General features: G+C 35.4%; 1 protein-coding gene, 1 non-coding gene and 1 pseudogene across 10 annotated transcripts in view; all 3 read left to right on the top strand.

The window, feature by feature from the left end:
* The window catches only part of CCAR1 (cell division cycle and apoptosis regulator 1), a 39,621-nt gene extending 19,041 nt beyond the window's left edge, over positions 1–20,580 (top strand). For 7 of the 9 annotated variants that reach the window (XM_010589179.3, XM_023547014.2, XM_010589180.3 and 4 more), the window contains 15 exons: positions 1,569–1,794; positions 2,394–2,507; positions 3,034–3,200; positions 3,940–4,150; positions 4,958–5,041; positions 6,344–6,529; positions 7,403–7,594; positions 10,660–10,899; positions 14,080–14,227; positions 17,005–17,087; positions 17,443–17,589; positions 18,494–18,614; positions 18,721–18,906; positions 19,399–19,604; positions 20,228–20,580. In XM_010589179.3, the coding sequence (XP_010587481.1) occupies positions 1,569–1,794; positions 2,394–2,507; positions 3,034–3,200; positions 3,940–4,150; positions 4,958–5,041; positions 6,344–6,529; positions 7,403–7,594; positions 10,660–10,899; positions 14,080–14,227; positions 17,005–17,087; positions 17,443–17,589; positions 18,494–18,614; positions 18,721–18,906; positions 19,399–19,604; positions 20,228–20,287 (2,371 nt within the window). In that variant the 3' untranslated portion in view covers positions 20,288–20,580. The remainder of the gene's footprint in view (positions 1–1,568; positions 1,795–2,393; positions 2,508–3,033; positions 3,201–3,939; positions 4,151–4,957; positions 5,042–6,343; positions 6,530–7,402; positions 7,595–10,659; positions 10,900–14,079; positions 14,228–17,004; positions 17,088–17,442; positions 17,590–18,493; positions 18,615–18,720; positions 18,907–19,398; positions 19,605–20,227) is intronic. The other 2 variants (XM_003409298.4, XM_010589182.3) reach the window with 1 other exon arrangement.
* LOC111750391 (small nucleolar RNA SNORD98) lies at positions 2,839–2,903 on the top strand. Its single transcript, XR_002785532.1, has one exon. It is a non-coding gene; the product is annotated as a small nucleolar RNA SNORD98 (small nucleolar RNA).
* A 131-nt stretch (positions 20,581–20,711) lies between the features above and the next one.
* LOC104845809 (oligosaccharyltransferase complex subunit OSTC-like) lies at positions 20,712–22,133 on the top strand (annotated as a pseudogene).
* Positions 22,134–25,488: the final 3,355 nt, after the last annotated feature.

Here is a 25,488-nt window from a genome sequence, read left to right on the forward strand (position 1 = left end):
GCTTTCCTAGTCCCAGAGGTATTAAATAGAGCAGCTCTGCTTGTAACTCATTTATTCCCAGTCTAGAATACTATTCTGAGGTCAGACCTTCATAGTTCACCACTGCGAAGTAAATGCTCAAGATATCAAATATACGGTTTGTAAATATAAATGATTTTAAAGTTTCCATATCTCTTTTATGTAGTTTTGGAAATATTTTCTTAGAATGATATGATTATAGGAGACCGTATACCAAGAAGTGATTTATTTGTACTTGTCTCTTCTGCTGTATTGTAGATTTTATTCCCATGGGGTAAAACATGACTTCAAAAGTTCTGGTGATGGTTTACTGGGAAACTGTTTACATATACTTTCTTTTTGTAACACTTCTTTAAAAACAAACAGCAACAACAAAAAACTCAAGTACCTGTTCTTCACATTGCCATTTTAACAGCAGAATCTTGTTCGAATAAAGTAGATCAGCAGCCATAACTGACAAGTTTATTCCTGTGTATTTATTTTTAAGTTTAAAATAGAAAGATATCCCTACATATAGATAGTTCACATTTGACACCACTGTATTTTAAAAAGACAGTGTAGTTGTCTTTTCATCTTAAAAATTATTGGTGGTTTCCATTTTTCATTATGCTTTAAAAAAGAAACCTCAGATTTTTACCAGATTGATTTAACTTTGAATTCCTCTCCTTTAAAACCTCTGCTTCTCAGGAAAAAGGAAATCATACTTTTAAAATATCAGTATGCCAGATAAAAAAGGCAAGAAACTTATCCCCTCATTATATAACAAGTGGTTATGGATCTTCATTATTCACGTAGAAGGGTATAGAGGTATGGATAATTCAAAAAGCATTTAGGTTTTGCTTTGATACAGATTTTTGTATTTAATTTTGAATGTAGGTATGCTTGATCTAGAAGCTTGCTACAGAATAAAAGTTGTATTTTTTTCTACATTGTTTAGACCTGATTGAGGAGCACTCGAATACTAATTTGGTACTGCTCTTCTCCCTTTTTGAACCCTGGAGCCCTGGTGGCGCAGTGGCTAAGAGCTACAGGGAGCTACAGCAGCTAAGCAAGAGGTCTGCAGTTCGAATCCACCAGCCACTCCTTGGAAATCCTATAGGGCAGTTCTACCCTGTCCCATAGGGTTGCTATCAGTTGCAATCAACTTGATGGCATATAAACCATAGTTTTCTCAAATTAATACAGAGTTCCAAATGCTACAGAACTGCCCTTTTTTTTTTTTTTTCTTCCCCCAGATCTTCTGTGGAGCCAGGGCTGAAGTTAATTTCATTTCAAAGGGTCTTTTCTAATTAATTGTAAGCTACACACAAAAAGTAAAGGAATACAAGTAACAGGCACCAGTTATTTATTAGAAGCTGTTAGTAAACAAATCTGAAAACAAGACTTTCATATGTGTCTGTGCAGATCTATAGCTCATTTATAATTGAAGGTCCATTTTCAACTGGCTTTTATCCATGTCAGGTTATATGTTTAGCTTCAGAATTAAGTGAATGTTTGTATACCCTTTGGTGTTAAGGCTGTTATTTATTCACTACTTGTGTCTTTTTCAGTCCTAGTTGTGACATGATGGAACTAAGGCGCCGTTATCAAAATTTATATATACCTAGTGACTTTTTCGATGCTCAGTTTACATGGGTGGATGCTTTTCCTTTGTCAAGACCATTTCAGCTGGGAAATTACTGCAATTTCTATGTAATGCACAGAGAAGTAGAATCTTTGGAAAAAAATACGGCCATTCTTGATCCACCAGATGCAGACCACTTATACAGTGCAAAGGTTTGTATTCTACTGTGATAATACACCATAAATTTCTTAGTATTTATTCATAATAACTGGGTATGTGGAGAGATTGACTCTTCAGGAAATGGTGTTAGGTATAGGACCTGAATACCTGTGTTTTCTTGTTTGCCTGATTCTGTTTTGATACGTTAGTAATTTAATTTAATTTTTTTTTTTCTTAGCTGTTAAACTGTAAAACTAGAGTTAATTTCTTTTTTAACATTTTAAACCTCATAAAAATGTGAAAATGAAGTTAATTTTATTAAGTTTTTGGAATTTTCTATGACTTTGAATACCCCAGACAAAACTTAATGTTGGACGAATGCACTGAATTGTAACTTTTAGGGTAGCATTTAGTATATTGCTTTCACAGTCAGTAGTTTTTTTTGCTATTTTAGAACACCATCTGATCAGCACAGCATCCTTGAAAAGCTAAAGCTATATAAAGTATCTAATACAATTTCTGCTATAGCACTTTATCTTCCATTTTTGTAACAGATTTTGGTTATCTAATATGTAAGGATAATTAGTAGTGCTTCTCACTTTTTTACATTACTTTAGACTTTTGACAGGATTGAATTATTTGACTATAATAGGTAATGCTGATGGCTAGTCCTAGTATGGAAGATTTGTATCATAAGTCATGTGCTCTTGCTGAAGACCCACAAGAACTCCGAGATGGATTTCAACATCCTGCTAGACTTGTTAAGGTAAAATGAAACATTTATTTTAACTTTATTTAGTTCTAACTATATAAACAAAATGAAAAATACTATGTTTTTAATCTTATCTGTTAGTTTAATAACTAATTTTACTTTTAAGGCACTCAGAATTCAATGAAGCAGATGTTATTTTATTGCAGGTTATGACTGTATCTTATTTGTATATCATTGGTTAAACTGTCTTTTTGGTGTTTTGTATGTGTAGCATAGTAAAATCTTAGTGGTAACAGGATTTAGTATACCTTTGGATGGTCTTAAAGTTTGAATTATAGCTTGTTTTTTTAAAAGAACTCAATCCGAAGAAATATTTTAGAAGGATGAGTTATGATGTGTAAATCCTATTCCATTGCTGAAATACAGTGTGGAACATGTTGAACTGAACTCTTCCTTGACTGACAGATACCAGAGGTAGTAAAAATGATATTGGAAAGGTTTGTACCTTTCCTTCTCAAGTATTTTTTTGTAATTTGACAGGTTGCATAATATATTTAAATGATTGTTTGTTTTGAATTAGTTTTTAGTGGGCATGAAAGGCAAGGATGAAGCTATGGCCATTGGAGGCCACTGGTCTCCTTCGTTGGATGGACCAGACCCAGAAAAAGACCCTTCTGTGTTGATTAAGACTGCTATTCGTTGTTGTAAGGCTCTGACAGGCATTGATCTAAGTGTGTGCACACAATGGTAAGTACCACTTCGTTTCTTGACTGGAAATGTTTTTCTGATAGTTCATGTAGATGTTTTTGTCGATCAGCCTTCCCTTTCCCCCCTTATTTTAGCAACCCTGGTCCTGCAGGTAATCTCCTCAAAGAAAAATCCCTATTTGTAGCAGAAGTTTATTTGGTGCCAAAAGTGTTTTTGGGAAAAAAGATTAAGAACTAATCAAAATAAATTGAAAATTTAAATGTTTTATTGTGCTGTACTTTGGAAATTGGATTTATATTGAAAATATTTTTCATTTTGTGCATAGCTGGAGAAGATCGTCAAGAGAGAACTTCATTTCGTTATAATTCTTTTGTTGTAAAATGATGTAGTTGCTGATTATTTTTGTTCAGCCATATTTTCTCTTGAGGCTTATTTGTCTGGTGTATTTTAGTATATTTCTTGTGACTTAATTGAGAATATTCTTTTTTTAGCACATGAAATCTGAACAGCTATCCAGCTTCTTCAGGTATTCTCTAAAATATGGGTAGCTCTGTAACCAAACCTGAAAATGCCTTGGGGAACATATTCTTCTTTTAACCAATGAAATATTGTACAAATGTACCAAAAGAGGAACTATGGCTTCTATAATTTTTTTTTCTTTAGACCAACCTCAAGTTCTTGCAGCAAAATTTCTTTACTTGATGTGCTACAAGTGAACTAGGGTCTTTAAAATGTATTTTAGAATTTTTTTTCCAACATGCTTCTTCCCTTGCAACAGGTACCGTTTTGCAGAGATTCGCTACCATCGCCCTGAGGAGACCCACAAGGGGCGTACAGTTCCAGCTCATGTGGAGACAGTGGTTTTATTTTTCCCGGATGTTTGGCATTGCCTTCCCACCCGCTCAGAGTGGGAAACCCTCTCCCGAGGATACAAGCAGCAGCTGGTCGAGAAGCTTCAGGGTGAACGCAAGGAGGCTGATGGAGAACAGGCACTGAACGCTAATCCCTTTTTCTATTTCCGCTTCTCACAGGCACAGGAACACAGGCACAAATGCACACCACACACTACATAACAGACACACATGAAGGAACATAACTGGTAACAGCGACTGGTAATCCAGCTTTCAGCAGTAGTATGTTCTTTTCTCTTAAAAATTCTGTCTATTAATACTAACTTAAAAAAGAGTGCTGAGACCTCAAAGGAAAATAAGTTGTGCTTAAATTGCACAGAACTTTGTTTTTATCATAGGTCTAGTTGCTGGAATCTGGGACCAGTTGTTGAGCAAGATTCAGTATTAAGCCATTTTAAACACCTTGCCATTTTCTAAAATTTAAAAAATTTTCTCTTTCACGGTCATCAGTTCTAGTCATGGATATTTGAAATTGGACACCCACAAGTCTGAGAGATTTGAAATTTCAGGCTATGTGGCAACGTCACGGGTACATTTGAAAGGTCTGACTAAATCAGTTTTTGGGTGGCTTGAAAATTGGGACAAGATCACACACTGTGTGGTTAGTGGAGACCGGCAGTGTCTGTGCATCCCTGATATCCTTTGTGTTGTAATTTATCACCCTTTTGTGTTTCACAGATCTGGCTTTGATTGGCTGATGAGTGTCTTTGTGATCAGTTAAAGTGGTAGAATGTATGTACGTGGACTTGCCTAAATAATAACTTTAGGAGAAGACAATCTGAAACATTTGTGACCTTGCACAGATCAGCAACAGACTTTTAAAAATAAATGATTTTTATTTTAATGTTTCAGAATAGTAATTGTATTCTTAATTTTGCATATCAGGATGAAGAAGAGAAGGATGATGGTGAAGCTAAAGAAATTTCCACGCCCACCCATTGGTCTAAACTTGATCCTAAGACAATGAAGGTAACTTATTTAATTTGAAATCTCTTAAAAGAATAGAGTAACATTGGTGAGAATGAGGACAGTGTCCCCCCCACCACCACTGCCAAATAAAAGCCATTTGAGATGTTACATTTATTAAGATAAATTTATAAAGTAATGTTTTGTTTATATATCAGTATGACTTTATAAATGAGTTTAAGAGCCTCTTTTGAAAATCTGTGGTTAACTTGCACTCGTTTTTCTTTGCTCCCTAAGGTCTCTGGACCTGTTTTCTTTCTTTAGGCTTGAATCTCTGGGCATATAATGTGAATATAGATGTGTGGTCAGAAGATTGGAGGCTGGTCGTATTGCTTGCTTTTGCAGCTTGTTATTTCACCAGTGGTAGCTGGCCTTTTGCAGCTTGTTATCTCACCAGTGGTAGCTGGCCTTTTGATTGACATGTATTCTCAGCAAAAAACAGTTTTTCTCCTTGGTTATGAAACTTTGGTTTCTTAACCCACGTTGCTTTTTTTTAGTAGAGAATAGAAAATACATATCATAAAAATTTTTGTTTGTCTTTCACCTCTTCAAGTCATCGTCATCAATATCAGATTTGATAATAGAGTATTGTAGATTCAGAAAATATAGGCACTTAGATTAAGCCTGTGTACCAGGACTACTACTCGTTTTCTTATATTCAAGACTTTACTATTAAGTTACTTATTTTTAAACTTGTATTTCTTTTTATTGTAAATATAATGTGTGCTTATTTTAAAAATTGGAACATACAGAAAAATACAAGAAAAAATTACCGAAGCCTGTCATTCAAACGCAGCCATTTAAAAAATTTGATGTGTTCCAATGTTTTTTCTGAATACAAGCTTTGTGACTGGTTGGTTGGTTATAATCATGTATGCACGTAAGTTGTTAACTCATACTTTTCAATTACCATTAGTTACAAATGTTGTATACTGTTCCATCTAGCTGGTATACTGTGTTTTCCTTTATTACCCTTTTATTGAAAATTTAAATTCTTTTTGGGGGGAGGGGACATAAGAAGTAATATATAAAATTTTTTGTGTTTAGGATATTTCCTTCGGGTAGATTCCCAGAAATTAGAATTACTGGGTCAAAGAGTATTTTAAAAAACAGTAATAGCTTAAGCATCTTGAAACATACTTCAAATTATTTTTTAAAAATAGTAATAATTCTACCAGTTTGCACTGTTCTAAACATTGTACGTGCTTTCACCAGTTTTAATTCAGCAGAAGATAATTGCACAGGTACTTCGTTTCCTATGTCAATATTCCATTTTTTTCTCTGTTTTTATGCTTCATGTATTAGGTAAACGATCTCCGAAAAGAATTAGAAAGTCGAACTCTTAGTTCAAAAGGATTAAAATCTCAGTTAATAGCCCGATTGACAAAACAGCTTAAAGTAGAAGAACAAAAAGAAGAACAAAAGGAATTAGAGAAATCTGAAAAAGAAGAGGAAGAAGAGGATGATAGGAAATCTGAAGATGATAAAGAGGTATAGAGTAAATCATTTAAATATACTGTAATGGTATTAATATTAGTTTATAGGAGGTTCTTGGAATGTGAGACTTAAGTCATATATAGATTTTTTATTAAGGTACAATTTATATATCTTAAACACAATCCAGAATGTGAAAAATTTTATAAGACGTTTTGCCGGAATTTTTCAAAAAATGCCCGTGTCATGAAAGACCAAAAAAATAAATAAAAACAACCCTAGATTAAAGAAGATTAATGAGATATGACAATCAAATGCACTGAGTAAAACTTAACTGGATCTTGGATAGTTTCTTAAAAAGCCATAAAGAGTATCTGTGGGACAGTTGGAGAAATTTCATGATGAATATGGCTGTGACATTAGATGATAGGGAAGCAGTGTTAAACTTCTTAGATACGATTTGTGATTGTGTAGATCACCATTTTCTTAAGAGATGTGTAGACTTATGATTTCTGTTTTATTAATTGGGCTATACTTACTTTGATGGTGAAAATGCCCCAGAGTCAGCCAGGGAGACCTCCTTCAAGTTGGCTTTTGTACCCTTTTGATATGTCCCCATCATTTTTTTGTGGACTTCATTAACTTTCTGGTACAACATGTGTCAGTCTTATCTTTTACTATCCCTGCTCTAGCTCTGGAATCCACCATTTTTTCTGGAAGCCGAGATGAGCTCATTGCTATAGGTTTGGGGCTCCCAGCTCCTCTCAGTGAGCAGAGCTGTGCAATAGATGTATCTTCATACACACGCGCGCGCACACACACACACGTACATATACATACTTAAATCTTTTTTATTATATGATGTGTGTTTGATATGGTTATATTTTGTACATGGAAATTTAACTATGATTTTAAATTTGAAATATCTAGGAAGAAGAAAGAAAGCGTCAAGAGGAAATGGAACGCCAGCGTCGAGAGAGAAGATATATTTTGCCTGACGAACCAGCCATCATTGTACATCCTAATTGGGCCGCCAAAAGTGGCAAGTTTGATTGTAGCATCATGTCTTTGAGTGTACTTTTGGACTACAGATTAGAGGATAATAAAGAACATTCATTTGAGGTAATGCTTTAATTTTATTTGAATTAGGATCCAAATAGTTTACGTATTATGATTGGGTAATACGTCTCTCTGAGTGCCTCTTCCTTGTATCCTACAGACTCAGTTTTGCTGACTGCCTTCTTGTGGTATGGTTTAAATATTCCTCTGTCCTGTAAATTGATGGTCGTTTCTAATGTCTTAGGTAAAAGTTTGATTTGTTTTTTCCCCTAATAATGTAGTGGTGTTTTCTTTTATCAGGAGACACATGATACACATGTTTAGTTGCCTCCTTGGGGATGTGAAGTAGTAACACTATTGTTTTCTCTAGAATTAAAAATCCGTTTAATGGAACTGAAAATTTTGTGACTGGTTGAGGTGTAAGATAAAATGTTTGTCTTGTTAACATTTGTGTATTTCTTTGTACCATTATTTGAGAGCAGCTTTATAACATGTCATCGTACAAAACACTTGAAGACTTTATCCCTAAATGAGTGAGTGCTTCATTCATCTAAAATTGTAATTGTGTCCCTTATTGCATCTTATCAACATGTTTTTATTTTATAACATATTTGAAAAGTCAGTCATATTCATTTGACCCATACTTGTTAAAAAACAGTTGCCATCAAATTGATTCTGCCTTAGAACAACTCCATGTGTTTCAGAGTAGAACTGTGCACCATAGGGTTTGTAGTGGCTGTGATCTTTTGAAAGTAAATTGCCAGGCCTTTCTTTCAAGGCACCTCTGGGTAGATTTGAACCGCCAGCCTTTCAGTTAGTAGCCATGCACTTGACCATTTGTGTCACCCAAGGTCTTAGCTTCCCACCAAATGGGAAGAGGAAAATGAAGGAAAGTACTTAGAAAAGAGACCTTCGCAACAAATATAGAGGATTTTTGTGGCAGTTATAAAACATAAAGTACATACTTACTGGTCTTGAAATAAAATGTCACAAATATTAACGTATTCTAATTTTTGATATATTTATGATGTCAATGTGCTAATGTCCTTAAATATTAGAGGCTATATGATTTTACTTTATCAGCAGTTGTGGTAAATTTAAATAACTGTCAATAGTGCCTACCATGTAGTAGTCGCTAAAGAAATAAGTGAAAAAAAAGCCTTTGATGTTACTACCTGCTGGTGAGAGTGTACCGTGTGTCTGCCCGGTGCTGAAAAGGGTCTCAGGTTGATGCCGCTCTGAGGGAGACAAAGGGATTGGAGAAACGGCTGGTGGCATCAAGGTCTTCTGCCTTTTTCCCGTGTGGAGCATATCCCTGTGGTTAGTTTCATTTTTAGTTTAGCGTTAGAAAATAGGCATCATTTTGGCGTATAATTTAGAAGAAACTATTCTATAACTTAGAAAAAACATATAAAGTTACAAATCTTAGGTTGGTTTGATAAAGCTGGAGATATCTTTGTTTTTTAGTGCTTGTAAAGGTATGTAGAATGAATTGTGCTTTTCTAATTATCATTCTAGGCTTTCTTCAGTCATACATACTTTAATTACTGCTTTTGATCTCTAGGTTATGGAAAATAAATAACTAGGGAAAAGATAAGCTTCTTTATATTCACTTACAAAAATGGAGGTATTTGTTTAGTTTACGTTAATGGTTAAGAGAATGTCAATTTTTCAACATCTTTAATGGTCATTTTACTAATTTTTTAAAATTTAAAATTATAAAAACTGAACATTAGAAAAATACATTATAAAAATAATTTTGATAAATCACATTTATTCTTTATGATTAGGAAAAGTTTAATTACTGTAATTTTTTTAAGTGTTTTACCAAATATATTGACAGCTTGCCAGAGATTACATATTTTACAGCTGTGGTCTACCATTCTCAAGTTCTAGACCCTTTTAAGAATCTGTTGAAAGCAAAGTATCTTATGCTTAGAAATACACACATAGAAAATTTAGTATATAATTTTAGGTTTGTGAATGTGCTAAAGCCTGTTACCTGTGAATCCCTGAGTAATAATGTATGCTCACTACTCAGGGTTTTGAATTGTTCCCCTGACCTGAAGTGCTTTTCTCCTCAAATAACCATATGGCTTACTTCCTCAGAACATTCAAGTCACTTTTCTAATGTCACCTGATCAGGGAGGCTTTCTCTGAAAACTCTCTCTTGTTATTCTCTATGTGCCTTATCCTGCTTGTTTTTCATACTACTTGCTGTTTATTTTCTTATTCCATTCACTTGATTGAAAGAAATTTTTATTTGCTTTGCTCACTACTGGGTTTCTAGTGTCTAGAACAGTCTGTGGTACATAGTAGGCATTTCATAAAAGTTTGTTGAATAAGTGAAGAAAGTTCATCTATTATGAAAATTAATGATTTTGCTAGAATGGTAGGTATCATTTTTTTCTGCTCATTTTCAAATTTTCTACAGTAAGGCCGTTATTTTTCATAACTCTTAGCCAAAACTATACTAAGCATAGTATTTTTAGCTTCAGAAGGTTCTTTTGAAGATTTTGAGGTTTCTCAACCTCATCAACATAAATTATTATAACTGTATTTTAAGTGCATGTAATTGTTAAATTTGACTAGTTTTTATTTGATAAATTGGTGACTGTGCTGGATTTATTCCAGGGCTTTGAACCATTGAGTCATGGCCAATGAAGCAAAACCAGAAGAGACTTGAATTTTTAAAACTTTGGGTGATCCAGAATGGGAAAAATTACAGGCGGAAGCCCTGGTTGGAAGAGGCATAGTGAGCCTGATACATGAGATTGGATTATTGCCTGGACTGCAGAAAGTGACCCACATTGAGAGCAGCGTGGTCCACTGTCACCTCTGAGGGACGCACCGCTGTTTCCAGCTTTGCGCGAAATCCAGTGGCCAAGAGGTTTGGTGTGCAATGCGTATGCTGCTCTTGTTTTCTAAGAGGGGTTTCTAGCAGGGTTTTGACCCGTAATCTTTCCCATTCTGGTTACCATTCCAGTTCACCCAAATTAAAAAAATATAGATCTGTTCCAGAGTGGCTTCCTTGGCCATGACTGAACTGGGCAGAACCAGTTCAAAGCCCTGGTTTATTCAGTATTTCTGTTAAAGTTGGCTGTGTTAACGTTGGTGTCTTTTTATAGGTTTCATTGTTTGCAGAACTTTTCAATGAAATGCTTCAAAGAGATTTTGGTGTCAGAATATACAAATCATTAGTATCTCTTCCTGAAAAAGAGGACAAAAAAGAAAAGGATAAGAAGAGCAAAAAAGAAGAAAGAAAAGATAAGAAAGAAGAAAGAGATGATGAAACTGATGAGCCAAAACCAAAACGGAGAAAATCAGGCGATGATAAGGATAAGAAAGACGACAGAGATGAAAGGAAGGTCTGTAATTATTTCTGTAAGCAGCAGCCTGGTTTAGAAGTTTTTAATCATCTAGATTGCAAAAAAGATGCCAGTGAATTCTGTCATAATGGTAAAATTTAAAGGCCAGACAGAAAAATTTTAGTGTAGTATTAGAAATTTAAATCCTTAAATTGTCTGTATAAACATCTATAACTACTTTTCTGGTCGTTTATCCTTGAGGTGTGTTATAAGAAATTTACATTTTGAAACTATTTCAAGTAAATTTAATGAACTTGATGTTTTTCATTTTCAGTCAGTGTTTGGTAAGGTGACTTTTATTTTAATAATTCATTTGTTGAGAATATACACAGCAAAAACATAATACCAATTCTAGTTTCTCCTGTACCATTAGTGACATTACTTGCATTCTTTGAGTCGTGCAACCATTCTCACCCTCCTATTCTGAGTTACTCCTCCCCCATTAGCATAGGCTCACTGCCCCCCTAAGGTTCCTACCTTTTTTTTTTTTTTTTTTAATTGTGCTTTAGGTAGAAGTTTATGGAGCAAATTTGTTTCTCATTCAAAAATTTATACACAAATTGTTTTGTGACATTGGTTGCAGTCCCCACATTGTATCACCACTCTCCCGCTTTCCACCCCGGGCTCCCCGTTTCCATTTGTCCAGTTTTCCTGTCCCTTTCTGCCTTCTCCTCTTTGCTTTTGGGCAGATGTTGCCCATTTGGCCTCGTATACTTGATTGATCTAAGAAGCACATTCCTCATGTGTGTTATTGTTTGTTTTATAGACCTGTCTAATCTTTGGCTGAAAGGTGAACTTTGGGAGTGGCTTCAGTTCTGAGTTAGCAGGGTGTCCGGGGGCCATAGTCTCGGGGGTTCTTCTAGTCACCATCAGACCAATAAATCTGGTCTTTTTTGTGAATTCGATCATCTGGTCTACATTTTTATCCCGCTCCATCCTGGACCTTCTATCATGATCCCTGTCAGAGCAGTCATAGTGGTAGCCAGGCACCACCTAGTTCTGGGTTCAGACTGGTGGAGACTGTGGTTCATGTGGTCCATTAGTCCTCTGGACTAATATTTTCTTTGCGTCTTTGGTTTTCTTCATTCTCCTTTGCTCTGCATGGAATGGGACCAGTAGATGTATCATAGATGGCTGCTTGCAAGCTTTTGAGACCCCCAATGCTACTCACTATAGTAGGATGTAGAGCATTTTCTTTATGCTTATCATCTTCATTATCTAGTGCTGCTATAACAGAAATACCACAAGGGCATGGCTTTAATAAAGAGAAATTTATTCTCTCACAGTCTAGGAGGCTAGAAGTCCAAATTCAGGGTCCCAGCTCCAGGGGAAGGCTTTTTCTCTCTGTTGGATATGGGGGAAGGTCCTTATCATTACTCTTCCTCTGGTCTAGGAGCTTCTCAGCACAGGGAACCCAGGTCCAAAGGACGTGTTGCACTCCTGGCGCTGTTGTCTTGGTGGTATGAGGTCCCCCGTCTCTCTGCTCACTTCTCTCTTTTATATCTCAAAAGAGATTGACTCAAGATACAACCTAATCTTACAGATTGAGTCCTGCCTTATCAACATAACTGCCTATAATCCTGCCTCATTAACATCCAACTCATGGTGACCCTGTGTACAACAGAATGAAAAACTTCCTGGTCCTGTGCCATCCTCGTAATCATTGTTATGGTTGAGCTCACTGTTGGAGCCACTCTGTCAGTGCATCTCGTTGAGGGACTTCCTCATTTTTGCTGACCCTCTACTTTACCAGGCATGATATTGTTCTCCAGGGACTGGTTCCTCCTGGTAACATGCCCAAAGAATGAGAGACAAAGTCTTGCCATCCTTTGTTCTGATGAGCATTCTAGCTGTACTTGTTCCAAGACAGATCTGTTCGTTCTTCTGGCAGTCCATGGTATATTCGGTGTTCTTCGCCAACACCGTGATTCAGAGGCATCAGTTCTTCTTCGGTCGTCTTTATTCATTGTCCAGTGCTCTCATGCATATGAGGCGATTGAAAACACCATGGCTTGGGTCAGGTGCACCTTAGTCCTTAAAGTGGCATCTTTGCTTTTTAACACTTTGAAGAGATGTTTTGCGGTAGATTTGCCCAATGCAATGCGTCGTTTGATTTCTTGACTGCTGCATTAACATCATAGAGATAGGATTTATAACACACAGGAAAATCACATCAGATGACAAAATGGTAGACAATCACACAATACTGGGAATCATTGCCTAGCCAAGTTGACACCACATTTTTGAGGAACACAATTCAATCCATGACTGTTATGCCAGTTGATCTAGATGGTCCCCAGCCCTCAGCCCCAGTACCCTGGTCCCTCAAGGTGTTTAGATGTGTCTAGGAAGCATCTATGACTGTGCCCCCTTTGCGCTCTATTATGTATATAAATATACTGGCTGTTCATACAAGTATGTATGTAAAAATATCCACAGCCTGGACCATGGTCTTGGGGGTACATCTAGCTGAATTGACATAACATAGTTTATAAAGAAAATGTTCTAAGCACTGCTTTGGTGAGTTGTGTCTGGGGTCTTAAAAGCCTGTGAGCGGCCATCTAGTATACTCCACTGGTCTCACACCTTCGGGAGCAAGGAAAAATGAAGAAAACTAAAGATACAAGGGAAAGATTAGTCCAGAGGACTAATGGACCATGTCTACCACAGCCTCTACCAGACTGAGTCCAGTACAACTAGATGGTGCCCAGCTTACCACCACTGACTGCTCTGACAGGAATCACAATAGAAGTGGAGAAAAATGTAGAACAAAACTCTAACTCAAAAAGAAAGGCCAGACTTGCAGGCCTGACAGCAACTGGAGAAACCCTGAGAGTATGGCCCTGGGACACCCTTTCAGCTCAGTAATGAAGTCACTCCTGAGGTTCACCCTTCAGTCAAAGACTGGACAGGCCCCTAAAACAAAATGAGACTAAAGGGGCACACCAGCCCTGTGGCAAGGACTAGAAGGCAGAAGGGGACAGGAAAGCTAGTAATAGGAAACCCATGCATGGTTGGTCATGGGGTTGTTAACCAATGTCATTAAACAGTGTGTGTACTAACTAGTTCTGTAAACCTTCATCTAAAGTACAGTTTAAAAAAAAATTAAAATCTACAGCCTAACATATATATGTATGGTGAAATGACTTTTGGTTAATTTTAAAGCATTTTAAATTACAGAAAGAAGATAAAAGAAAAGATGATTCTAAAGACGATGATGAAACTGAAGAAGATAACAATCAAGATGAATATGATCCAATGGAAGCAGAAGAAGCCGAGGACGAAGAAGATGGTATGAGCATTCAAAGTGACTTCTGTTTAGGACTAAGTAAATATTTTTGTTTACTGAGTTTGTATCATTGAAATCTAAGCATTTTAGTTATTTACAGTAGAAACATTTTCTTCTAGTGAAAATCTGGTTGTATTATGTTATTCTTTAATTTTTACATGAAAAGATTGCTTTAAAACATTTATTAAATACCATATGTCCCATACCTAATTAATTTTTACCCAACTTGAAGAAAAAAAAAAAAACCTTGCTTGGATGTGGTCTTTAAACTGAGTCATAAAGACACACTAGTCCAGTTATTTCATAGAATACATTCTTTAGAAAATTAATTTGGGCCTTGTGTTTTGTTTTTAATTATGAGAACTATCATACATGCAAAAGAGTGCATATAACTTTAGAGTTTAAAGACAAATAATAACAAACACCCATATATCTATCACCAACGTTAAAAAGCAGACCTTTACCAATAAGGGTGACATTCAGAATGTTTTACTACAGATGTCACCCATAAAAGGGCTTGTAATGTTGAATGCCTGTCAGTCTCCATATAAATTTGTGGCTTTTTTATTTTTAATTATCTTTTTCTGAAATGAGAAAACTACAAGAGATTTTATTAAATCTACAGTCTAAGAGGATTATTATTAAAGTATATTTGATTTATCTCTGCGTTTTTTTCTATTATAGTATTTTTTCTCTCATTGATGAAAACATTCAAACATACAGAAAAGTTGAAAGAATAGTGCAGTAAACACCCCTGTGTTCAACAACTGTGATTCAATAATTGTTAATATTTTGCTTTACATGTTCTCTGCATGTGTGTGTTTGATCCATTTGAAAGTGTAAATTTTTCATCTTAAGAGTAAAGACTTGGTCTTAAGATTACAGTTCTTTTTTTGTTTCCCTGGTATCTCCAATTTCTGTTTGCTTATGTTATCATGATTTTATTTTGTTGTTGTTCTTTTGTTTTTTTATTATCTCATTATTTTGTCAAGATTCCTGGACACCATTCTTTCCAGAAGACAAATGGAATTGGTAGAAAATAAAAACGAATGCACAGTGCCAATTAGTGTCTAAAAAGATGTTGAATCAGAAGAGCAGATAATGAGACCATTTTTTACTTATCAAATTGATTAAGTTTTTAATAAAAGGTAATATCAGTTTAGTAGGGGGACAGCAAGCACTTTCATTCCTCTAGGGAGCTTTATAAATACACTTTGTCTGGACAGAAATTTGGAAATATGAATTAATCCTACCTTTTAAAATATCAGTACTGATGTTCATTGCATAATTGTTTATAAAACTTGTCTCTATGAAGGTGCCTATTGTAAATGTTTCGTGTAAGTGGAATCATACAATATTTGTCCTTTTATGTCTGGCGTATTTTACTTAGCATAATGTTTTAAGGTTCATCCATGTTATAACGTGTTAGAACGTCATTCTTCCTTATGGCTGTCTGTTACACTGGTGTATATACCACATTTTGTTTACTTGTTCATCTCTTGATAGATACTTGGGCTGTTTCCACCTTTGGGCGATTGTGAATAATGCTGCAGTGAACACTGGTGTATGACCGTCTGTATCACTCATCACTTTCTGTTCTTTTGGGTATTTACCTTGGAGTGGAATTGTTGGATCATGTAGCGATTTTATGTTTAACTTTTTGAGGAACCACCAAACAGTTTTCCACAGTGACTGCACCATTTTGTGTTCCCACTGATGGTGGATGAAGTGTCTAATTTCTCCTTATCCTCATCAGCACTTGTTGTTATTCATCTTTTTTATTACAGCCGTTCTAGTGGGTATGCAATGGGATTTCGTTTTGGTTTTAATTTGTATTTCCCTAATGACTAATGACGTTGAGCATCTTTTTGTGTGCCTGTTAGCCATTCATCTATCTTTGGAGAAATGTCTCTTCTAGTCCTTTGCCTGTTTTTTAATTGGGTTGTTTGTCTTTTTGTTGTTAAGTTGTAGGAGTTCTTTATGTATTCTGGATATTAAGTCCTTATCAGATAAATATTCCCAAGTATTCTTTCCCACTCTGTAAGTTGTCTTTTCACTTTCTTGATAATATCTTCTGGTGCACAGAAGTTTTTAATTTTGATAAAGTCTAATTTATCTGTTTTTTCTTTTGTTGCATTTGCTTTTGGCCTTGTATTTAAGAATCCATTACCAAATCCAAGGTCCTGAAAATTTAGCCCCATGTTTTCTTCTAAGATTTTTATGGTTATAGCTCTTACCTTTAGGTTGTTGATCCATTTTGAGTTAATTTTTCTGTATGGTGAGGCAAGGGATCCAGCTTATTCTTTTGCAAGTGGATGTACAGTTGTCCCTGTAGCATTTATTGAAGAGACTAGTCTTTCCCCCACTGAGTGGACTTCACACCCTTGTTGAAAATCGGTTGACCGTAGATGTATGGGTTTATTTCTGGACTCTTCATTTCTGTTCTTTTGGTCTATGTGTCTGTCCTTATGCCATTACCACACGGTTTTGATTAAGTTTTCAAACTGGATTGCTTTGGCTATTTGGAGCCTGCTATTCCATCCTTTGAAGACTTCAGTAATAGAAAAGTACTTTTGGTCTCAGCCCCAAAACCCAGTGCCGTCGAGTTGATTCCGACTCATAGCGACCCTATAGGACAGAGTAGAACTGCCCCATAGAGTTTCCCAGGAGCACCTGGTGGATTCGAACTGCCGACCCTTTGGTTAGCAGCCGTAGCACTTAACCACTACGCCACAAGGGTTTCCCCTTTGGTCTCAGCAGTCACTGAAAATATCTGTATTAATAAATTTTTTGCTGCCGTTATATTTGTTTTACAGATCGGGATGAGGAAGAAATGAACAAGCGAGATGACAAGAGAGATTCCAACAGATACTGCAAGGAGAGACCCTCTAAAGATAAGGTATTTATTGAATTAATAACGTATTCTTAAGAATGTCACAATTCCCATATCTTACATAATCCAGACTTACTAAAACATAACACAGTCGTGAAGTTTACTAGTCCTTGTGTATCTGTCTGTATGTTGCCACTAAGAGGAAAATTAAATCAGTTGTTTTTGGTATTTCCGGCTATGTCAGGTAGCCAGTGTGCCTGATTTCTTTCTCCCATGTACATTCACCAAATCAACTTATTCTAGTTAAGGTGAGGCAAAGGTCTTTTCAGATTGTTGCTATTATATGGACACAGTCTCAGTTTTTCACTTTTCAGGGGTAAAAATATTTATACTACATCTTCTACTTCTGCATTTTCTTTAGGAAAAAGAAAAGACTCAGATGATCACAATTAACAGGGATCTCTTGATGGCTTTTGTTTATTTTGATCAAAGCCATTGCGGTTACCTGCTTGAAAAGGATTTGGAAGAAATACTTTATACTCTTGGACTGCATCTTTCTCGGGCTCAGGTAATAATATCTTGTGAATTATTTGAAGTGAAAAGCATTTTTAGTAACTACTGAAAAGCAGTAGAATAATGTATTTAATTCCATAGGTGCTTATGTTGCTTTTCAGTCTCTACTGATCTCTTTTGAACTATGAAAGCAATGCAGAATAATTTTTAAACAAGCAATACCAAAATATATAAAATTAAAAAGCTAAAGTCACTCTTCCCTTTTTCTCCAGTTCTAGTACTCAGATCTAATCATTGTATAACTTTCTAGATCTTTTTCTAAGCAACTCACATATGTATGGTTTTTTCTTTTTTTTTAATAAACAAAACATAAAATTATTTTATACATAATGTATTGGTAACTTTTTTCATTCAACAATATATTATGGATATTCTGTCATGACAATGAATGAGACCAATTCATCCTTTTTATGGCTACGTAATATTTTATGGTATAGATATACCATCATTGGCTTAATTGGTCTTCTATTGCTGGGTGGTTTCAGTTTTTTTGGAATGGTACAAGTTATGCTGTGTTAAACATCCTTGTACATGTATTTTATTGTATCTGTATTTCTATCTTTGTTACACTTTTTAACAATGAAACTTTTTTTCAAGTGACTCATTGGATCTTATCTTTAAAGAAAAGAGTTAAAATTAAAAGCACAACTGCCATAATTGAGTGGGTGTGGATACCTGACACTCCTGCCTTTGCCTTCCTTTATGGCGCCTTATTACACCCCCAGGAAATCTAGAACGTTACGCAGCATAGTTTGAAAACACTTGCTATGAATGTTCATCGGTGCACATTAGACAGAGGCAAACAATGTTGTTTTAGGAAAATAAAAAAAATTCTCATCTTTTTAATTTTATACTTTGAATTTTCATCTTTTTACTTTGTTTACTTGCTGGCATTATAGGTAAAGAAGCTTCTTAATAAAGTAGTGCTCCGTGAATCTTGCTTTTACCGGAAATTAACAGACACCTCGAAAGATGAAGAAAACCATGAGGAGTCTGAAGCATTGCAAGAAGATATGCTAGGTTTGAGTCTATTATTTTAACATCTTGCTTTTTATAAATGTATTTCTTGTTAATTAAAGAAGAAAATATAACTTAGTAAAAATATGGTATCTTTTATATGTTTTAGGAAATAGGTTGTTACTTCCAACACCAACAGTAAAACAGGAATCAAAGGATGTGGAAGAAAATGTTGGCCTCATTGTTTACAATGGTGCCATGGTGGATGTAGGAAGCCTCCTGCAAAAATTAGAAAAGAGTGAAAAAGTAAGAGCCGAAGTAGAACAGAAGCTGCAGTTACTAGAAGAAAAAACAGGTAAGGAACAACATTGGATGTTAGTACCCTATTGGGGTATATATGTGCAAACACACATATATATGCCTTAGTTTTTAGTCTAGCTACATATGTAATTTTAGTTTTGACCATTTCTGTTTCAGGTTATAAAATTCCTTAGCTTTATAGGGATTAATTTTATGTCCTCATTTGCATTCTGAGGTTCCTATGTGGTTATATTGCATTCTTCTCAATCCTCATCTTGTTGCACTTGGCTTTTACCAGTTTTTGGCACTTTCTTTAATCTATACAATCATCTAAAAATGGAACTTGAGTAAAAACAATGCTTAGTTGAAACTTAAAGGAGTGTTGTAAGTATGCTTTATGTAACTCATGAAATAAACATTTATAGCCATTTTACGAAATTTTATTAGCTTTTTATTTTCCTAGCTTAAATATTTTTTACCTCAAAGTTAAATTGGAAATTGTCGTGGAAAAAGTAAGTGAATTTTAGATTTTTTTTTTTTTAAACAGATGAAGATGAAAAAACCATATTAAACTTGGAGAATTCCAACAAAAGTCTTACTGGTGAACTCAGAGAAGTTAAAAAGGACCTTAGTCAGTTACAAGAAAATTTAAAGATTTCAGAAAACATGAATTTGCAATTTGAAAACCAACTGAATAAGACAATCAGAAACTTATCCACTGTAATGGATGAAATCCACACCGTTCTCAAGAAGGTTGGAATTTTGTACTTTCAACATTTTCCCAGTTTGTTTCAATCTTTAATGTATTTGTGGCATTTTTAGTGTATTTTAATGTTACTAAGTTCTTAGTGGTTTTTCTAGGAGCAAATAGCGGCAGCATTCTGTCCTTCATGAGGTCACTCAAAAGTGATTCCCAAAAGATTGTGTTTTCTTAGAACTTAGTTGGGATGTCAGCGTGGTTTGTGTGTTGCAGAGAAAATCTTTGGTACCAAGCTATCAAAATTCATTTTTTAGTGTTCTTTGTCATTAGAAAAAATCTAGTGGCTCAGTGCCGTTGTAATCTAACTTAGGATCATCATCCCGGGTCTCATTCAGAGACCAAGGAGAAAAAAGGATCTAACTGCCCTGCAAGGAATATACTGCTGTTACTCAGAACCACTGATCTCTCAGGACTCTGTAAAGTGTTTTGTAAAATACACAAACCCAAGCTGTACAGAGTTGGGAGAGAGATTCCTTTCGTAGTTTACTATAGGGCCAATATTTTATAGACAGTAAAATGAGCTGTCTGTGGAGTACCTCTGTTTACTTTTTTTTTTTTTTTTAGTTATATTTAAGACTCTAACAAAATGGACTTTTTCTTGTCTATTGTTTTACAGGATAATGTGAAGAACGAAGATAAAGATCAGAAATCAAAAGAGAATGGTGCAAGCGTATGATAAAATATGTGCATTGATGAGGAATTGTGTTTAAATATGTAATATATAAAATCATGATACAACGGTGTTTGAAAGTGATGCATGTTTGATTTTAGTGGTATAAATATCTGTTAGTTCAAAAGATGTATAAAGTTTTATGAATGTGAGAGTCTCTGCTTTTCAAAATTGCCTGTAATTCCTAGCATTCAAATTATTAAACACTCCTTGAGTGAAATAATTTTGCATTGCAAAATGTTTTAGGATGAACTTTGTTATAGTTTTAACCCCAATAAAGTTCATCGGTTTAATTCACAGTAGTATTTAATTACCAAATGTCTTTTATTAAGATGTCTAGAAAATTTAATTTTATTTATAGAATCATTGTTTTTAGGTTTTTATTTCAATTTTTTATCTTTTAAAATTTCAGTGTAGGCCTCTGCTTCCACCAACATGGAGACTTTGTTGTACCAAGTCCTGTTTTTATTGCTTGAATTCCCCAACCTGAAGGTGAAGAAGCTGCCCTGGGTGCACATGCCGTTGGCTGTGACGGCGTGCACTCTGGTGGTGGTGTCTTACTTCCTCATAACCAGAGGAATAATATATGATGTTATTGTGGAACCTTCAAGTGTTGGCTCTATGACTGATAAACATGGGCGTCAGAGGCCAGTAGCTTTCTTGGCCTACAGAGTAAATGGACAATGTATTATGGAAGGATTCGCATTCAGCTTCCTGTTTAGAATGGAAAGTTTAGACTTCATAATCATGGACCGATCCAGTGCACCAAACATTCCAAAACCCAATAGATTTCTTCTTCTATTCATTGGATTTGTCTGTGTCCTGTTGAGTTTTTTATGGCTAGAGTATTCATGAGAATGAAACTGATGGACCGTCTGATGGGTTAGAATACCCTTTGAGAAGAAATCAGTGGATACTGGATTTGCTCCTGTTAATGAAGTTTTAAAGGCTGTACCAATCCTCAAATGTGAAATGTGGAAAAGGATGAAAAGCAGCAGAGACAGGAGAATCTAGTGAAAACATAGGAAGTTCATTAAAGCTTAGACTAGAATTTCTTGTTGGTACTATCAAAGAGACAAGGTTATCACAGTATTTTTTCCTGCTGACCTAGGCTGACAAATCAACCATGTTAACTGGCGTTTTCTTCTTAGTTTTTCATTTCTGAAAGAAAGCATACTACATTTCTACAACTATAATATTGAATAAAAGGATTATTTTTTACAGCCCCATAACATTTATTGGAAATGGCATTTCTGATTTTCAAACATTAATGTTAAATCGGGAAGCAAGATTCCATAAGCTGAGAACTCTGAATAACTGATCAGCTTTACCTATGGTGCTTTGCCTTTAAACAGTGTGCAATAGTCCATTATTTCAGATACATGTGTAAGACTGTTTCCTGAACAATAAAATGTATGAAAGGAGCAGAAGTCATTTTTCTAATTAGAATTTTTTTAATGTAAATCATAAAATAGCATGCTGCTTAATTTTTGCAGGTTTTTTGAACCAGAAATTTTTTTTACTTTTCACCAAAAAATTCCTCTCTAATTATCAGTCTCTAAAAACATTTGTTAAAAATTTAATTCATCACTTAAGCTAAGAAAGCGATAGAAAACTGCTATTGTTGTATATATTAGCCTTTACGAAAAACTGACAGACCTGATGTTAATGTTACTGCTTTAAATTAATTGTTCTGCCTTCCCAGAATAACACCTCTATTGCTTATACTTTGGGGGTTTTATTTTTAAAGCAGTGTATGTCAAATGTACAGTTTAGTACAAGCCAGTAGAGATGTCAGTATGATGCCTTAAATTAAGCATTCTTTAATTAAAATTTTTGTTTTTTTTTTTAATTAGTCTGTGTAGTTCCTTCAGAATTTTAGTGGATGCTTAAGAGTTGGTTGACTCTGGTCATCAAAATACTTTATCAAAGGAATAAAAAGAGAGCCTACAGACCGGGAAAAAAGTTTTTGGTAACAACATACCTGACAAGGGTCTAAAGTACATAGAAAACTTCAATACCTCAACAACAAAAAGACAATCCAGTCAAAAAATGGGTAGAGGACGTGAACAGACACTTCACCAAAGAAGACATTCAGGTGGCTCACGACCACAGGAAGAGCTGCTCATAATCATAGCCATTAGAGAGGTGCAAACCAAAGCTGCAATGAGACACCATCTCACCCCTGCAAAAGCGGCACTGATCCAAAAAAAAAAAAGAATGCTGGTGAGGTCATGAGGAAATTGGAACTCCTATCCACTGCTGGTGGGATTGTAAAATAGTATAACTGCTATGAAACGCGGCATGATGCTGCCTCAAAAAGCTAGGAATAGGAATACTGTATGATTCAGCAATCCCAACTATTAGATATATATCCTAGAAAAACAAGAGCAATGACATAAATAGACACGTGCACAGTGTTCATTGCAATGTTATTTATAATAGCAAAAAAAATGGAAACAACTAAGTGCCCATCAACAGATGAATGGAAAAATTGTGGCACATACCTAAGATGGAGTACTACACAACAATAAAGAGTAACAGTCAGTCTGAGAAATGTAACATGGATGAATCTGGAGGACATTTATGCTGAGCGAAATAAGTTCATCACCAAAGGGCAAATGTTGTATGATACCACTTTTTTTTTTTTTTAACCAGTTTTGTAAAGAGTCAGGAATAGGTTTATGCACAGAAAGCAACATTCTTCGATGGTTGCCAGGGATGGGAGGGGGAGGGAGGAAAAATCACTGGATAGTAACCTGTTGCTGTCGAGTCGATTGTGACTCATAGCGACCCTATGGGACAGAGTAGAACTACCCCATGGGGTCTCCAGGGAGTGATTGGTGTGGGTTTAAACTGCCAGGTTTTTGATTAGCAGCTGAGCTTGTAACCACTGTGCTACCAGGACTCCATACCTTAGTATAATATTATGTAAGTAAATAGATAGCAGACACTGTGTTAATTCTGGTGAAGGGAAAGGCAATACACAATATGGGGGAAGTCAGCACAACGTGACCAAAATAAATGAAGACAAGTGAGGAAAAAGAACAGCTACAGTTAATGCCATAACTTACACAATTCTGCAACAGTAATAGCAGCCAAAAAATTAAGTGGTTACATACATAGGTAAATACGTGTGCTGTGTAGGTGTGGGAGGGCATATGGGAGTACATCCATGTGCATATATAGGTGTAGTGGGCATTTGTATATGCATGTTTGTGCTACATTTATACTCATATAGTAGAGCACCTAGGGGGCACAGTTATGGAAACTTGTCACACATATCCAAACACCTTGTGGAACTGAGTTACTGGGCTTGAAGGCGAGGGACCGTAGTCAGGGGACATCTAGGTCAATTGCCATAATAGTTCACAAAGATAATGTTCTATGTCCTAGTTTAGGGAGTAGCTTCATCCATGTTACGTTTCTCAGACTCACTGTAACTCTTTATTGTTGTGTAGTACTCCATTTTATGTATGTGCAAGTGGCCATCTAAGATACAACTATTGATCTCTTCCCTTCTGGATCAAAGGAGAGTGAAGGAAGTCAAAAACTCAAGGAACCAATTAGTCCACAGAATTAATGGCCCACATGAACCACAGCCTCCTCTAGCCTGAGACCAGAACTAAAAGGTGTCCTGCTACCACTACCAACCACTCTGACCAGGAACACAAATAGGTTTCAGAATGGGAGAAAATTGTAGAGCAAAACTGAAATTTATTTTAAAAAAGACCAAACTTACTGGACTGGAAGAACCCTCTGAGAATATCACCCTTTTACCCTGGAACTGAAGCCACTCCACTCCTGGAGGTCACCGTTCAGTCAATAATAGACTGGTATATAAACAATAACACCTGTGAGGAATAGGCTCCTTTGAACAATTGACTATATGAGAACAAATGGGCAACTTCTGTCCAAAAGCAAAGATGAGAAGGCAGGGGGCGGCAGCAGGGAAACTGGAGGGAGGGAAACGGGGAAGGCAGGATGGAAATGGGGAGTGCTGACACAGTGCAGGGATATGTGTATAAATTGTTGAATGGGAAACTAATGTGGTATATAAACTTTCACCAAAAACAAAATGTCCAGAAAAAATAGTAATAAAAGGCAATCAATTAGAAAAAAAGCAAAAAAGTTGGTTGACTCTTGAGTGAAAAGGGTAGGTGATTAGGTTTTTGTGTTTAAATAATCTTTTCTGGAATGTTCCATTGTCATAATATGCTGTATTTTTATTTAAGGTTTATTTCATTCTGTTTTACTTAATTTTGCTAGAATAATAGCTAGATTTTCCAAATAAGTGAATATGGGAATGTAAGTGCCGTGTTACACATGACTTAATAATCTAAGTGGAATCCACATGGCTCTTAACTGAGAAATGGATTGAAATAGCTGACATTGTTTCAAACTAATTTTTGTTTTAAGTTGCTGTTCCCTGTCATAAGGCTTGTTGAACCTCTACGAAGTCAGAATACTGACGGTCCTTTATTATACTGTTATTGTATAAATGCTTCTCCATCTTTAAGGTGAGAAAAAGCATTATAGGGTACTTGGAAAGTGTTTTTCTCAAGGAAAAATCTGAAGATAAACTTTTAATTAGAAGAAAGTAATGATAAAAAGATTTTTGCTAGAGTATGGTTTTAAATGAGAAAGGTAATTGATTATAAAGACCTAAACTGTTCTCTCATTATTTTGTTACTTAGAGATAAATTTCCTTAAAATTTCCTGGGAAGTAGAAAGTATGATGACTAAGCTAGGGACAAAAAGCAAGTTAAATGTACAAAATTGGTTCTTTAAAACAATTGGCTTAGAGAAAATGAGGGAAAGAAAACCTGTTTTTGCCTTTTTAAACCATTTTGGGTATTTATTCAAAAGTAAAAATGTAGTCAGTTCTTGTGTTCTGTCATCTGACATTGACCAGGCTAAAAAAAATTAGATAACAAATAGGTCTAATTAGATAAGTAGATCTTAGAACTTTCAATATTTATTTTCTTACCCTTTTTATGTTCTGGTTGCCCATCCCCTGAAGTGGCATAAAGAGTAGAAGAGAGAACTTCTGGCTTTCTGTTTCTGTCAGTGAAATCGATGATCAGCCATGACGGCACAGTGGAACTACTTGGTACAAATAATTTAAGCATCTTTATTGTTGATAAAATTTAGTTTCAGGATCTAGTACCAGAATATATAAAGCGTATTTTGAAGAAGGGTAAATT

This window comes from Loxodonta africana, chromosome 16 (genome assembly GCF_030014295.1).
Source record: "Loxodonta africana isolate mLoxAfr1 chromosome 16, mLoxAfr1.hap2, whole genome shotgun sequence".
In the NCBI taxonomy this organism is placed as follows: Eukaryota; Metazoa; Chordata; class Mammalia; order Proboscidea; family Elephantidae; genus Loxodonta; species Loxodonta africana.